Raw genomic sequence first — 17,151 nt, forward strand, 5'->3', positions numbered from 1 at the left:
TGACTTTACTAAATAGCCATATCTTAGAATTGCTAAAACTAAATTTAACATAATAAAAATTTCTTACCTATGTTTCCCATTTTTAGACTCACAGCAGGAGTCTAACCATGTCCTCCTAGTTATGTATGTATGTCATGTTGGAACCATTTGATTCCAACCATGTTATTCATTTATTTAAGGCCAGTAAGAAAAAAATAAAAAGGAAATTGGAGCACAGGAGGTAGAAAAATTAAAGATCTATGATAGTATTTCACATCTCTGCTTTGCTTTACAATGACCAAAAATATGTCCAAATAGTTACTATTAAACAAAGTGAGTACTGCTTAAATTTCTCAAACGAAAAGCACGTCTGAATATCCATGCCTCTGTCAAAAGGCATATTTATCTGGGTAAATATGCCTAGAGGGCTGGTGACTTAAGAAAAAATGAGAAAGTGTATATTTCTTATATGGAATTTGAAAAAGAATTGATACATATATGTATAACTGAATCACTTTGCTGTACATCTGAAACTCACACAACATTGTAACCAACTATGCTCCAATATAAAATAAAAATGTTTAAATAAAATATGTACATATATTATTGGGGAGGAGATAAATTGGGAGTCTGGAATTAACACATACACACTGCTGTATGTAAAATAGATAAACAGGGACCTGCAGTATAGCAAAGGAAACTATGGTCAATATTCTTGTAATAACCTATCATGGAAAAAACTATGAAAAAGAATAGATATATATGTGTAACTGAATCACTTTGCTTACACTTGAAACTAACACAACATGGTAAATCAACTATATGTCAATAAAAATAAATAAATAAAATTAAAAAAAAAATCACGTAGGTTTGAAGTTGAAACCCCTAAACTACTCATTGACTGTTTTCCTACAGATATTTGAATTTCAATCCCTTGCCTAGAGTATCAACTTTCATTGTTAAAAAAAAATCCCTGGTCATCATATAATAAACTATTTTGAAAAATAATTTTAAATTTCTTTGCATTTCATAAGTAGTGATAAAACATAAATGCATAGAAAAGCACTGGAGAATTTTTAATTCACTTTTAAAGTAAGCAAATTTTTTTTGCTTTATTTAATCATAAATTGAAGAATATAGCAATTTCCTAGGATTAAAAGATCTCCTGGGAAATCATATCCTTTCATGGAATATAAACTGAGTATTTTATTTATCAAGATTTGTTTCCTGAAAATCACCTACTTCAATTTTTTTTCTTTAAATATAATTTAGTTTTATTTTTTAAATGTTTACTGAATCTCAATGTTTTATAGATTCAAGAACGTGGCTCATCTTATGTTCGAGGCTGTGCTTTTCACAATGTCTTTTCCCCTGCAATTGGTGTATTTGGGACAGATGGATTGGACATAGATGATAATGTCATTCACTTTACAGTGGGGGAAGGTAATATGATAATATTTTGGTCCAATAATCTGTCTTTCTAAGATAGCCTTGTGTGCAAGCTTTGGAGTCATGGTGTCCAATTGGTCTTTCTGCAAAAATGGAAATGGCCTGTTTGTGCTGACATGGGAATTACTAAACTGTATGTGGCCGCTGAACACTTGAAATGTGGCTAATGTGACTGATAAGCTGTATTTTTAAGTTTAATTATACTTAATTTAATTGTACTTACTTTACATATAAGTAGTCATATGTAGCTATGGACAGTACAGCTCTAGAAATATTTATCAGACGGTGATCTTATGTGAGTTATCTAGTCAGCAATATTTAAAATTACTATGACTTTTAACATATTTCTCACACATCAATCAAAAAGATTATTCACAAATAAGTGCTATTATTTTATAAAAAGTAAGTTTGATTGTAGGGAATTAACCTTTCTTGAATATTAGTCTAAAGCATAATACAAACTCAGTGAAGGTGTATACAGTATGAGTGTGTGTTTGTTAAAATCTAGGGTGGAGCCTGTGAACCCACATATTTAACAAACACCCCCAGAAGATTCTATTTCAGGAAATCTGTTAAAGAGGTAGAGTATCAAAGAGTTTAGAGGATTTGCTCTAAAACTGAAGAGGTTCGTTTGTCAGGCTCAAACTAGAAAACTGATTTCATGGAAGAAATGAACAACATTCTCCATAGTATTCATTACAAATTTATATGTATTGGGAAGATTTTATTTTTTTCTAGGCATAAGAATATGGGGAGATGCCAACAGAGTCCGAGGAAACTTGGTTACACTTTCAGTCTGGCCAGGAACCTATCAGAACAGAAAAGATCTGAGTTCCACTCTCTGGCATGCCGCAATTGAGGTAGTATGAACAAATTTAAAGATTGTAAGCTACCATGTGTAAAAGAGAGAGACAGTGGGAACCTGTGGGATAGCACAGGGAAATCAGCTCAGTGCTCCTTGATGATCTAGAAGGGTGAGATGAGGGAGTGGGATGGGTGGGAGCTCCAAGTAGGGGGGATGTTTATATACATATAGCTGACTCACTTTGTTGTACAGCAGAAACCAACACAATATGGTAAAGCAGTTATACTCCAATTTTAAAAAAAGGTGAGCTCCAGTAGCCACTGGATTTTTCTGTGTTGGCATCCTTTGGTTTAAGTAGTTCTCCCTGTTTCCTTGCTTCTCCAACATTAGTTACTGCTTTCAAGCTCCATTACAGGGTTTCTCTGCTGCCAATTGACAGAATGCCTTACACATATTACTGTTTAACTCTGAATTTAGTTTCCTTCCTTATATGAAAAATTAGAATGATAGACTTAATATAGAAAGTCTAAAATTCGTTTTTCATCTAAAATTCTTCTATATGCAAGATTTCTTATCAGATATTACTAATTGGACCCTATTTCCCGTGAAGTTTCTTGAGTTGCTTTAGCTATTTGTTTAGATGTCGAGTGAGATTGTGAACAAGAAAGTAGAAAGTACAGAAGGAAGATTTGGAGGAAAGACAGCTTCCTTTTGTTTTTATTTTGCTTACTTAAACCGTAGGAAGGGAAAAGAATTAAAAATAGCTCACTTTGAAAGATGGGATAGGGATTGAATTTTGTTTTTGTGCAACTGTTAATAATCACCTTAAAGCAAAATCCAAAAGTCTGGACCTTAGTATACATTTATGAGGTAGTAATGTTCTCTTTTCATCTGTTTATAGATGTTAGAATGTAACCAAATGTCAATTAAAGTTAGTTATGTCTTTTGAAAGACACTTATTTTACTTTTATGAATTGTATTTGACTATTTTTATCATCTTTAAAGATAAGGGTGTTTACTATGCTTTCAGTTAGACTTTGTCTGTTTTGCTGATACTATGAGGCAAGAAATAAACCTTCTATGCTTTGTACTTTTCATTTCTACCACTCTGATTTGGCTCAGAAAATAAAATTGTTTAGTAATTACCTAATGCTTGTTCTAACCCTGTTTTTATTATAGCAAATTTTCTTTAAACTAGTGAAGGCCTCTACTGAATTTAATGACCCACTATAATAGCCTTAGTTGCCTTTTTCTTAACTAATCAAACTGGTGACAGAATATAACCAAAAAGAGTGACAAAATTTTTGTAATCTTGCTATAATACTGTAATTTGGTGTATGGCTTGTTAATATTGAACCACATCCAGTGGATTTTGTGACTGAAATGTACTTTAATGTACTTTTCTAATGAAGACTAAGGTATAGTATCTAGTGGTGGGTTTATACCAAGAACCTAAGGTAATTTCAGTACTTCATTTGTATTATAAATTTGACTATGGGTGAATAATAAATTAATTTTTTACTTCAGAAAGGATTGTGGTAATTAGTTTACCGGTGTATGTTGCATACCTGCTCTCATTGCATAATTGTGTAAAAGCCTGACCTAAAGCATTTTCTTTATCATTGCACCAGATAAATAGAGGGACCAATACAGTCTTACAAAATAATGTAGTGGCTGGATTTGGAAGGGCCGGATACCGCATTGATGGTGAACCTTGCTCAAGTAAGTCTTTGGGTCATTAAAATTAGGAAATATCTTGTCCAAATTTGTTAGAAATAAATAATTATTGTTTGTCAGTTGAATATGTAATATTGCCTTTTCCTGGGCACTGAAAGAACTCAACAAACAAAATTTTTTCTATATAATATTGGGTTTAAAGAAAAAACTAAAACCGATTTTCTTCTCCTTCACCCACATCACTCTTCACGCAGTGATATAACCCTTCCAAAGGGGAATCTGGCAAGAGCTACCAAAATTATAGAGGCATTTACCTTTGACTCAACATTTCTACTTCCTGTAATCTAACAGTTACCTCTACAACAGTGAGAAAAAGATTTGTGAACAAGGTTATTCATCACAGCGTTGTCTGTACTGGCAAAAAACTGAAAGCTACCCTGTGTCCAGTTATTGTGGGCTAGTTATAGAAAGCCAAACGTTGGAACACTAGGCCCCTCTACAAAAGAAGGAAAAAGATGCATATCTATGTATTCGCATGGAGAAATCACCAGGATATTCTAAAATGATAAATGGAGGTTGCAGAACAGTATGTGTAAAACTGTTTTGTGTATAGTATGTTTTGTGGAAGAAAGGGAAGAAAAGGCTACGCGTGGTCTATGCGGGCTCTCAGGTGCCTCAGATGGTTAAGACTCTGCCTACTATGTGGGAGACCCGGGTTCAGTCCCTGGGTTAGGAAGATCCCCTGGAGGAGGGCATGGCAACCCACTCCAGTATTCTTGCCTGGAGAATCCCATGGACAGATAAGCCTGGCAAGCTACAGTCCATGGGGTCACCAAGAGTCAGATATGACTGAGCAACTGACTAACATACACACACACAGTATATGCATTTACATAAAGAAACACTGAAAGTGTTACAGCAAAAAGTCATTGAAGGTAAGTAGGAACAGGGTGCCTGGCCACTTATTACTGTATAAATTTTTATAACCTCTTGACTTCTAAACCAGGTAAATTAATTATTGAATCAAAAAAAAATAGAATAAGAGAACTGCAGGCCTTACCTCTTGAGAAACTTAGCTAAGGAAATGGAATTTTCTCTGAAAAATGTGTAGCCCTTCTACAGTTGATTTTTTTTACATCTCTGTAGTTATTTTTGAAATTCTTTGAGTAAGCATTTTTTTCCTATACATTCAACAAATATTGGACTTTAATCTTATTTTTGTGCAAAATACATTTTGAAGGAATAAAACAACTTTGGCACAGACTTAACTGATTCCTTGATGTATGCTCCTTTTAAATATTGTAGTTCCCAACAGCTTAAAAGTGGCTTTTCTTTGACTTAAAATTTTAAAATATGTAATTTTGTAAAATTTCTTTGAAGTGTTGTTGTGGATTTGTTTAAATCAAAATATGACCTGTGAATATGAGTATTTACTAATATGTATAATGCCATGTAATATATTTTTACTGACTATGTTGATCTTCCTAAATAATTGGGAGTGTTTATAAGGAGGTTTTAGATTTACAGCAATTGAAAAATGAGACATCACAAAGGCATTGAAGATTTAAGTTCCTGGGATGCAACATCAATGTACGCAATTCATGTCCCAGACAAGTGAGGGGCTGGGATGCTGGGAAGGGAACTCTGACTCAAGTAGGTCCAGAGGTAAAGCCATGCTTGTCCATGGGGCTACACTGTACAGAAGCAAAGTGTAGACATGAAAACAGCTTCTTAGGGAGAAAACAAAACAGAAATCAGGCAAACTGACCATAGATGAAATGTCAGTCTCAAAGGAAGAAGGGAAAAGCAGTAGAAGATGGAGAAAGTGAGATCTTGGGGAACTTGGACAAGAGAGCTGGTACAATGTACAATCTAGGAGATGGTGCTCCTCTTTATAAGGAATCCTTAAATTTGTGCATGGTTAGGAGGGGGTGTTTAAGGTTACTGCTCTGGTTTGTCCATAAGTAAAACTTTCATGAAAATCCACTTTAATTATCCTGTGTATTAATAATGGATATAGCTTCCATTTATTGAAGCACTTTATTTAATTATTTCATTTCATTTTGAAACAACCCTGAATTAGGCATTAAAATTTTTTATATATGAGGAAACTGAAGTTATAAAATTTTAAGCATCTTTCCCAAGATCATGCATGCATTAATTCAAGAAATATTTGATGAGCACCTACCTCTTCATTACTTTCTAGGCTTTAGGAATCTGGCAGTGAAGGAGCTAGACACAGTTTCTTCTCTCATGAAGCTTATTTCTAATAGAAGAGAGGAGATGAGTAATTCACAAACATCAAAGTGAAAAAAATGTAATGCCATGTTAAGTGACTGAGGTGCTACCTCGTTGTTGTAGTTTTTTTTTTAATATTTGTTTATTTATTTGACTGCGCCAGGTCTTAGTTGCAGCACGTGGGATCTTTTAGTTGCAGCGTGCAGAAACTAGTTCCCCAACTGGGGCTTGAACCTCCTCCCTCTGCATTTGGAGCATGGAGTCTTAGCCACTGGACCACTAGGAAAGTCCCCCTGAAGTACTACTTTGAATCAGGTTGTCAGAGAAAGCTTTTTAAGGAAGTGACTCTTTACTTGACAAAGGGATGATCAGAAGAAACCAGCAACAATGATAGGCAACAAGTGGTATCATTGTATTTTTCAGTTTAGCCTTGTTTGAATCCAAACTTCATAATCTTTCTAAGGAAACTTATCTTTAATCAGATATAAATTAAGGGTACTAGCTTTAAGTCAAACTTTTGTAAATGAGTAAACAATTATTCTGAGTAACAGTGAAGAGACAAATTAGATGAGAAAAATGCTAAATAAACTATAAATGGTGGAGCCATGCAAATATTTGATAATCTTGTTAAAACTTGCATCAAAATTATATATTTAATTTTTAAAAGAATTTCAACTTTAACCAATACTGCTTATAATTGTCATTTGATTCATAATGTTAATTCTTTGCTTCTCTATTTCCTTCAAAGGTCAGTCTAATTCTCTGGAAAAGTGGTTTGACAATGAAGCCCATGGAGGTTTATTTGGTATCTATATGAACCAAGATGGCCTTCCTGGATGTTCGCTTATACAGGGATTTACCATTTGGTCATGCTGGGATTACGGAATTTATTTTCAGGTAAATGGATCTCCAAAAAGTGATTGTTTATTTTCTTTAATGATTGTATTCTGTACTGTGTAACCTACAAATTCTATTACAGACCACGGAGAGTGTGCATATCTACAATGTGACCCTGATTGACAATGGAATGGCCATTTTTTCAATGATTTACATGCCATCTGCTGTATCTCACAAGATTTCCAGTAAAACAGTGCAAATTAAGGTAAGAATTGAATGCAGCCACACAAAGCAGAAAGAACAACTCTGAGAAGGGTAAAATTATTGAATGCAAATGATTTTTTTGACTTCTTCGCCCTTCTAGTCACACCCCCTGCTTTTGTGCTCATCGTCTTCTGCCAGGAATCTCTCCATCCTTCCCTTTCCCTGCTCCTTCCCTCATCTCTTCTTGCTTATCGCTTACTAATCTTGCCACAGTTAGTTTAATTTTCACTCACACTATGAAGTCTCCTAACCCGCTTAGGTAGTTTTGACACTTTGTCCTCTTTTTGTTCCTGCTGTTCCCTGCACAAATTCCTATCATAGAAACACAACATGCCATTATATATATTATTTATATACCTGTCTCCCCACTCCTGCTTTGAGTGTCATCCACTCAGGGTAGAAATCACATCTTTTGCGTCTTGGTTTACTGAATGATCCACTTCTCAAAGTTATATAGGTTGTGCTTTGCTACAGTTCAATTCAGTACTATTCATTGTCATGTTTTCTTTTAAGAAAAGTTGTTATTAAAGCTTACCTTTTGAACTTTTTTAAATAGAACTCCCTAATTGTTGGAAGTAGCCCTGAATTTAATTGCTCTGATGTCCTAACTAATGATGATCCCAATATTGAACTTTCTGCTGCCCATCGAAGTTCTAGACCTCCATCAGGTAAAGATTTTAGAATTTTTGATTTTGGGGGTTCATAAGAGTGCATATTCAAGTTTCATTGACTTTCTTCTTTTCATAAAAGGTGGGAGAAGTGGGATTTGCTGGCCTACCTTTTCTTCAGCACATAACATGGCGCCTCAGAAACCCCATGCAGGGATCATGAGTTATAACTCCATCAGTGGCCTTTTGGACATCTCAGGCAAGTTTAAACATAGTCTTTGAAAATCTACTCAATTAAGTGATGTAAAGACTATGTAGAATATAACTAGTAATTTCATTGTTAGTTAAAAAAATAATGATTAAAGTAATCTGCTCAATATGACAAGCAAAGAAACTGGACATCAGAGTCAATTTCAAGAATGGTTCCCTGGGGAATTCCCTGGCAGTTCAGTGGTTAGGACTCTGCATGTGATGTGGCCAGAAAAATTAAAAAGTGGTTCCCTGGCCAAATTTTTATATATATTAAAGAACTGACATTACATTTTCCTTCTCAAACAACAGAAAAGGCACTGGTATAATGATTTAATATTACTTAGTTTCTCTAAATTGGAATCCCCTTTTGTATCATTTGGGTTATATAATATTAGAACCTTTTACAGCTGAAAAAATTTTAGTTCACAGAACTTAAATGTTTTCCCAAACTTCCTCTGCTTTTGGCAGAGCTAGGATTAGAATCAAGATCTCTTAACTTAAAAATCTGCTGCCTTTTCACTGAACCAGGCTGCATCCTTAAAAATATAAAATAGTTACATACAAATTCATATAGAGAATATGCCAAGTATTTTCATTTTTCCCATTAAATACACTGAGCCATCCTCTACTTCAGTTTAGCAAGTCTCCCTTTCATGAAAACTTTAACCAGTGTCCCCTCAGAGAAACCAGGTCAATAACTTAGACACCTAAGTTTTGACATACTATTTCTCATAATTTTAATTCCTAGAAATGCAAAACAAATTATCATCATTTGTGCATAGTGAGGACCAGAGTGAGGCTATAGTGAGGGTAAGTGTCAGGCCAAAGTGAGGATTAGGGTCAGACCCTAGTGAGCATGAGAGTCAACCATAATGAGTATGAGAGTCTTGCAACAAGGCAGATGAGAGTCAGGCCATAGTGAGGACCAGAATCAGGTCCCAGTGGGGAGTCATTCAGGCTTTAGTGAGAAAAGGAATCATGCCCCAGTGAGCCAAAGAATCAGGCTTCAGTGAGGAAAACTTTCAGGCCATAGTGAGGCATAGAGTGAGGCATTTGCTAGGCAAAGAATTAGGCCGTAGAAAGGACTAGTTTCAGGCTCTAGAAGACGAGTTTCAGGCCCTCCCTAGTGAGGACAAGAGATAGGCTGATGTGAGGACCAAGGTCGGACCATCATGAGAACCAGACTCAGGGCCCATTGAGGAGCATAGTCAGTGCATAGTGAGGACAGAGTTGGGGAAATGATGATAATTTGTTTCGCATTTTTAGGAATTAAAATTATGAGAAATAGTATGTCAAAACTTAGATGTCTAAGTTATTGACCTGCTGCCTTTGTTGATGGGCTTTGCTTGTGGCTCAACTGGTAAAGAATTCGCCTGCAATGTGGGAGGCCTGGGTTTGATCCCTGGGTTGGGAAGCTCCCCTGGAGAAAGGACAGGCTACCTACTCTAGTATGCTGGCCTAGGGAATTTCATGGACTGTATAGTCCATGGGGTTGCAAAGAGTTAGACACGACTGAGCGACTTTCACTTTATAATGTGGATAACCTCGCCAAAAATTGCTTAACATGCCACATAGGTTTAAGACCAATAAAGGATATCTGCATAGTGTATGAACAGCATCTACTGCTGCAATATTTTGTTAATATTAATCTACAGGTTTATATTCATGCATATGCAATATTTTCTTACAAGAAAATGTAATCAAACAGGGTAGTAGATAACATATAGCTAATTTAAGAATTTTTTGGAGCCACTTTTTACTGTTTTAAGTTTTGAGTAATGAAATTTTAAGTGCAAAAGAGCTTGTTTTTTGATCCAATCAGTTTTACCTTTGGACCACATAATATTTGCAGTAAAACCAAGGGATCAATAGTGTTTCAGTTACCCTTTGCTGTGTAACAAACCATCCTCCAAATTCAGAGCCTTTAAACAACCATTTATTAGCTCATGATTCTGTGGCTTGGCAATCTAGGCTTTGTTCAGCTGAGCAGTTCTGCTAATCTTACCTAGGACTGTTCACTGAGCTGCTATCATTTTACGAGATGTCTTAGGGACTGGTTAGTCTGGGATAGTTTCACTTCCACGTCTGGTGATTGGTGCTGGCCCTTGATGGGATAATGGGAATGACTGAACCAAATATCTCCTAGGCTTATTCACATGCTAATAATCACAGAATTTCCCCAAAGTACCCAGAGAGTGAGCCCTCATATGCAAGCTCTTTTCAGATCTGTTTATATTGCTCTTGTCCCATTGTCTAAAGCAAATCACAGAGAAAATATGCTAAGCTCAGAGAAAATACAAGAGAAGACTCCTTAATGGTGTGGATTTAGTCCACAAATAGTGGTGGCCTTACCTGACCCATGGGCTTCCCTGGTAGCTCAGAGAGTGAAAAGCCCACCTGCAGTGCAGGAGACTCGGGTTCGATCCCTGGGTCGGGAAGATCTGGAGAAGAGAATGGCAACCCACTCCAGTATTCTTGCCTGGAGAATCCCAAAGACAGAGGAGCCAGGTGGGCTACTGTCCATGGGGTTACAAAGAGTCGGACATGACTGAGCAACTAACACCTATCTGACATGTAAAAGCTCTGTGTTCAAGGTAGTGTTAAATGATATGTTTGGTGCAGTAGATTTGAAGCGAAACTGATTCAACACTTTCTCTACAGCAGATAATCATTTTCCTATTATTTTTGTTTTAGGTACAATGTTTGTTGGATTTAAAAATGTTTGTTCAGGTGAAACTAATGTAATATTCATTACTAACCCTTTAAATGAGGATTTACAGCATCCAATCCATGTGGAGAACATACAGCTGGTTGACACTACTGAACAATCAAAACTATTTATCCATAGGCCTGATTTAAGGTAAAATATGTGAAAATTAAGCTCCTTCTTCCCTGTCATCACAGTTTTCCATTGGTTCATTTCCCTGCCATAGATCTGAGAAAGTTGCTATATTTAAAGTAATTGTTCATGTCTATGAAATTTTAATCGGCATTATGAAAGTGTCTAATATATCTATGCCTTCAGGTAAGTTGAAGAATCTAGGCCTTATTATGTATATTTTCTCATGCTTTTCTGCTTGTGTAGCATAAATAGCACCATCTTTAAACATGAAAGGTAACAGACCGAGTCTGAAGTGTATTTGTACATTAAGATCTCTCCACTAATAGTCGTTAGAAATGAAAGTCATGTCTATCATTTCTTCTCTTTTCCTTACCTCTTTTGTTTCCTTTTGCTTTCCAAATATCTTATTATATGCACCACAGCGTATATTTGGAAATTAAATGAGAGTCATTGTAATCATTGTGATTGAGAATATGCAGAAACTTTGAATGATGATTTTTTTTCAATCACAGAGGTTAGTTAGTGTCAGAATATTTCTAGAAGTTGAACCACTTAGATCGTAAGTCTTGAAAGAATATAGCCAATAACTGCTATTCTTCATAAGATGGACAGACCAGGAAATTAGATGTAAGAAGCTACTGGAGGAAAGAAAATTTCCATTAGAGCTCTTTGACCATTTTCAGTACAGAGAGAAGACAGGAAATAATGCTAATTAGATAGACATCTTTTCAGAGAAATGCAGTATTTCATAATTAGTTTGGTTTCATCTGATCTTATTTTGATGAAAACCCAGTATCTCCTCAATAATTGTTAAACCAAAGTGTTTTTTGGCTCACTGGAGGCTCTCCCCCACAGTGAGCTATTAGCTCCTATCTGGTTATCTTGAATCTTTCAGATTTCATATATAACTTTAATATCTAGGTCATGGAGAAAACATTATGGTTTAAAATGTGTCTTTGAAGTCTGTGCTTTTATTGGAATACTGTTGGCACAATCCCAGATCCCTTTTACTAGGCAGCTCATCCAGTCCTCAAATGCTCTAATGTTGGCCAGTAATGACCTGCATTCGCCTGCTTTTCCAGAAGATTATTCAAACAGGAATAGCTCTGAGAGGCTAAAGCTCTCCCTACTACCACCTTCTTGCAGTCCATAAAAAAAAAAGATTAATTTATACAAGAAGAGGTAGAACCCCTCTGGATGTAATTCATGATCCAGAGGTTCTCTTGAGATCAAATTGAAGCTGGTATGTAGACCATAGTTGTCCCCCATTTTTTTTCCCTTGTTGTATATGGTGGAGAAGGAAATGGCAACCCACTCCAGTATTCTTTCCTGGAGAATCCCAGGGACAGAGGATCCAGATTCCCTGGAGAATCTCGTGGACAGAGGAGCCTGGTGGGCTGCTGTCCATAGGGTCTCACAGAGTCGGACACGACTGAAGCGACTTAGCATGCATGCATGCACTGGAGAAGGAAATGGCAACCCACTCCAGTATTCTTACCTGGAGAATCCCAGGGACAGAGGAGCCTGGTGGGCTGCCGTCTATGGGGTCGCACAGAGTCGGACATGACTGAAGTGACTTAGCAGCAGCAGCAGCTGTATATGGCTTCTCTCCTTTCCTTATTGAGGACTCTCTTTATAACTCAGTTGAACAAAAATCCACATCTCAGGTTCTGTTTCTTTGGGACCTGAAGTAAGATGGAGCCCTACACTATAATGTAAGAGTGCCACTGGGCACTCTATTCACAGACTTGCTCACAAAAACACTCTGCACACACCTGAACACAAAGAACACATAACTTACAGAAATATTTATTCAAATCCTCTCCAAAACTAATAGAGTAGAGTAAGGAGTTTTATAGTTTCATGTCTTTTTTAACAAAAATCTCAGGTCTACTAGATAGTATTTTGTTGCTATAACTCTGGAATAAATTTTATTTCCCCATTGTATATGTCATATAGTGTAAGTATATTATATACCATGTATATACAATGTCTAGTACATTGCAAATTAAGCAACCATTTATAATTCTTAGAGAACCATTAAAAAGAAAAGGAAGGGAAAAATATAAAGACTTCCCTGCCAACACAAGGAGTTTATGTCTGCACTACTGAGTAATTTACTTACTCTTTGAGCAGTGTTAGTATATTTTGAGCAATGCACAAATATGAACTATATCATTCAACAAAATAGAAAATAGCAAAATGGAATTCTAATTTTTTTCTCACAGATATAAATTGTCCTTTTGAAATGTTAATGAACTTATAATAATAGACCAAATCAATACAGTGGGAAAGCAGGTCTCATTACAGTGCAAATTATATATGCTACTTGGTCCCACTTTGAATCCTTTCTGAAATAAGATTCAATCAAACAATGTTGTGATACTTTAATCAAATATGCAAGTATATTTAATGCTCTCTAGAAATAGGGAGGTATACTAAATCTAAGTACTTATGCATTTCACCTTTTCTCCACAGTAAGGTGAATCCATCAGATTGTGTAGATATGGTTTGTGATGCCAAAAGAAAATCTTTACTTAGAGATCTGGATGGCTCCTTCCTGGGGAATTCTGGTTCAGTGATACCTGAAGCAGAATATGAATGGAATGGAAATAGCCAGTTTGGAATTGGAGACTATAGAATTCCTAAGGTGATGCTCACATTCCCAAATGGAAGTAGAATTCCTGTCACTGAAAAAGCACCTTATAAAGGTTTGTTGGATGTTATTCTGTTAGCCTTCAGGTTCATAGGACAAAATATATCTTTTATTTTTAATGATTGATGTACTCTAATGTATATTTTGTACTTATTAATCATATGTACAAGCAAAAGATAATATGTGAATGCTTTTGTAAGGAGATTCTGTTTCATTTATAAATGTGTTTTCTACCATTTCCAGGAATCATTAGAGATTCAACCTGTAAATACATTCCAGAATGGCAGGGCCATCGGTGCTTTGGGATGGAATATGCAATGATGGTTATCGAAAGCCTGGATTCTGACAGAGAAACCCGAAGACTCTCCCCGGTGGCTATAGTGAGCAATGGTTATGTTGATCTCATTAATGGTAGGTATTCAATGTAAATTAACTAGAGTTACACAAAGCATTCACTCTTTATTATATTCATGGACATATTTCATAAATTACCTATCACAAAGAACTAGCAAACATCTGAACTTCCTTTCCCTCTGATTGTAAGAAAGATCTAAGGAAGGGAAAGAGACTTGACTCTTCAGCAGTACCCCCCTCCCATTAGAAAGCAGGCAATGACTCCAAATTGAGTCAAAAAAAGAGGAGGAAGGTTATGCCTTGAGTCATCTTTATAGGTATGAATGTGGCATAAATACATTTAAGAAAAAATTGATCTGAATGTCTGCAAAAAAAACCCCAATTTCCCTTACATAAATTAAGAAACTGATAATGTGATATTTGTAATACTTGAGAATGAACAGTGTCAACCTACATCTTTCATTTTCATGAATCCTTGGAAGATTTAATCTTGAATCAGTGTGTTGTGGGGTTTTTTGTTTGGCTTTGGTTTTTCTCCATCCTGATTTCTTTGACTATGAAGAATATCTTGTCAAGCTCCAGAGTCCAGGTCCCTTCCATTCTGGTCCTTGGTGGCTCTCATATAATGGAAGGCAGTGGTATCCTGAGGATTCAGATCAACTCTGGTGTCCAGGAGTTTTTGAATAAACAGGTGAAGTTCTAAAAGCTACTTAAAACAGAGGGCAAGGACTCATTGTACATCCCTGAAGTGGCATTGGGGGCTCAAATATTAGCCCCTAATCATGCTTAGAGTCTTTGAAATGCTGAAGGGGCACATAACCAGGATCAGAAAGATCTCTCTGTCCTGACAATGTCACAACATATACCAGAATATTCTGAAATTCCCCAAATAGCCAATGCCCTACAAGTTCATTTTTTCAACTTGTTGAAGAGACTAGAATGAGCTCTGTCAGCTACATGATTTTAAGTCGCTCCTCAATTCTGCTCCAGTGTATAATCTGCCTGGTTTCCATGACCTATAGTCAACCCAGTTTCAAATTCTACCTTTCAGATTTTATAAAGCAGAGAAACCATGGAAAGAATTTTAGACCAATAAGTGACTAATGAAGAGGTTTTCAAATTGCTCAGTTTTATATGGGGAAAGATTTTATTCTATTTATTTTTACATTTTGCTTTTCCTGAAAGGCAATACAAGTTTTCCATTTATAATAGTGATATTGTTGTAGCCACGCGTTCTGGGAAACAAACTCACTCAGAAGGATAATGCAGATAGTGGAGTGCAGTTTATTACAACGGCAGGCCCAAGGCAGAGTCTTCTCTTAGCCAAGGACCCCAACCAGTTTTTGTGAAAACCTTATATACCTTAAGCGTACATGCCCAAACCCACTTCCCCAAATTCCCTGAAACTAGTCTGAACAAAGGAAAAAGAAAGATACAATCAAAGTCAACCCATGAGTCATATGCCTTAAACCTAGGTAGTTAACAGTGGACAATTATCAATAGGCATGTGGTCATTCCCCAATAAGCATAATAGAATGTATGATTCTATTGTCACACAGATAATTAGGGTATTGTTTTAGGCGATGGAGAGCCCTGGGGCTCTTCCTTCCGGGGGCCTGGTTTTCCAGTTGGTATTTTGTTTCCATAGATACTGGGCATATAGCTCAAAGTCCACAGTCCCGCCCAAGATGGAGTCCTGCTTTCAAGATAGAGCCTGTTCTGTTTCCTCCTCCAGTATGACATTTCTCTTTTAAATGAATTTAAATTTTAACAAATGACTGTCTAAGTGTAAAGAACCCACCTGCCAATGCAAGAGACATGAGATGTGTGTTCGATCCCTGGGTTGAGAAGATCTGCTGGAGGAGGGGATGGCAACCCACTCCAGTATTCTTGCCTGGAGAATCCCATGGACAGAGGAGCCTGGCGGGCTACAGTCCATAGGGTCACAAAGAGCTGGACACGACTAAACTGACTTATCACACATGCATGTCAGTTTAGTGAGAATATAGTTTAATGATAACATAAATAATAGCAAAGTGGCAAAAATTATGACAGTGTTAGAAGGATTATTGAAGCTTGGGTTGTCTCTACTAGGTGGGAAGAAAAATTCCAAGATAAAATTTGTACATACCACTAAAGTTTCCGTCGATTTTATTTGTTTTTAAAATATGGCTTATGTTACTCTAAATTTTTCATTTTATGCATAGAAATATCTGTGTCCAAAACCCACAAAGAAGGTTTATTTAAAAGCAGGATTTATGTTTTTAATGCTAAGGGATATGTTATGCTCTATTGAGCTTCAGAAGTTTATATTGATGTAAAATTCAATCGAAATTCAGTTATAAATATTGATAATTCCAAGCAAGCTAGGAAACTGAGCAAAACTAATGAATAAATACATCAAGAAAATTCATCATTCCATATCTCTGCTGCTGCTGCTGCTAAGTTGCTTCAGTCGTGTCCGACTCTGTGCAACCCCATAGACGGCAGCCCACCAGGCTCTGCCGTCCCTGAGATTCTCCAGGCAAGAACACTGGAGTGGGTTGCCATTTCCTTCTCCAATGCATGAAAGTGAAAAGTGAAAGTGAAGTCGCTCAGTCGTGTCCGACTCTTCACGACCCCATATCTCACTGCTGTGTATATATATAATCCCAGCCACTTTAAAACTGAAATGCAATAGAGAAGTTTCTTACAAGTCACATTACATGTGTTCTGGAAATGTCTGGATTCAGGTGAAATTGTCCACTTTCTTTTGGCTTTTGAGAGAGTTTAATGGAGTGTTATTTTTCACATTTCTTCTGTTTATTTATGATGTTGACCCCCCAATAATACCTATCCTCATTAACAAAAATATTAAAATAACATGAAGGAATATTAAAGGCAATAAAAACACACTTAAAAGTTTGTCAAGCTAACAAATTAACTAGTGAACAAATGAGTGCGTGAAGGAAATAATTAATACATCAGTGATCTGGGCATTCAAGTGTGTATGTTTTCTAGGTACAAGCTGTATCTTTAGCAAATTAGCTCTGTTACAGTGTATTTCTCAATAAATGGTTTGAGAAAGTTGGTTTCCCACCCAAAGTCACATTTGATAGGAGAAACAGGAGAAAGCATCAGGCATTTTCTTCCTCACTGTGGGGCCTGGACTCAAACATGATTATTAAAGTAGATATATAGGTAAATCTGC

The 17,151-nt window shown here is 36.3% G+C and overlaps 1 protein-coding gene across 1 annotated transcript in view; it reads left to right on the top strand.

Annotated features, from left to right (window-relative positions):
* The window catches only part of PKHD1L1 (PKHD1 like 1), a 165,327-nt gene that overhangs the window by 122,805 nt on the left and 25,371 nt on the right, over positions 1–17,151 (top strand). The window contains exons 61-70 of the mRNA XM_081503071.1: positions 1,293–1,422; positions 2,167–2,288; positions 3,865–3,955; positions 6,897–7,045; positions 7,128–7,250; positions 7,806–7,917; positions 8,000–8,116; positions 10,804–10,969; positions 13,430–13,662; positions 13,851–14,018. Of these exons, the coding sequence (XP_081359197.1) occupies positions 1,293–1,422; positions 2,167–2,288; positions 3,865–3,955; positions 6,897–7,045; positions 7,128–7,250; positions 7,806–7,917; positions 8,000–8,116; positions 10,804–10,969; positions 13,430–13,662; positions 13,851–14,018 (1,411 nt within the window). The remainder of the gene's footprint in view (positions 1–1,292; positions 1,423–2,166; positions 2,289–3,864; positions 3,956–6,896; positions 7,046–7,127; positions 7,251–7,805; positions 7,918–7,999; positions 8,117–10,803; positions 10,970–13,429; positions 13,663–13,850; positions 14,019–17,151) is intronic.

Source organism: Giraffa tippelskirchi, chromosome 6 (assembly GCF_054371585.1).
Source record: "Giraffa tippelskirchi isolate mGirTip1 chromosome 6, T2T-mGirTip1v1.2.pri, whole genome shotgun sequence".
In the NCBI taxonomy this organism is placed as follows: Eukaryota; Metazoa; Chordata; class Mammalia; order Artiodactyla; family Giraffidae; genus Giraffa; species Giraffa tippelskirchi.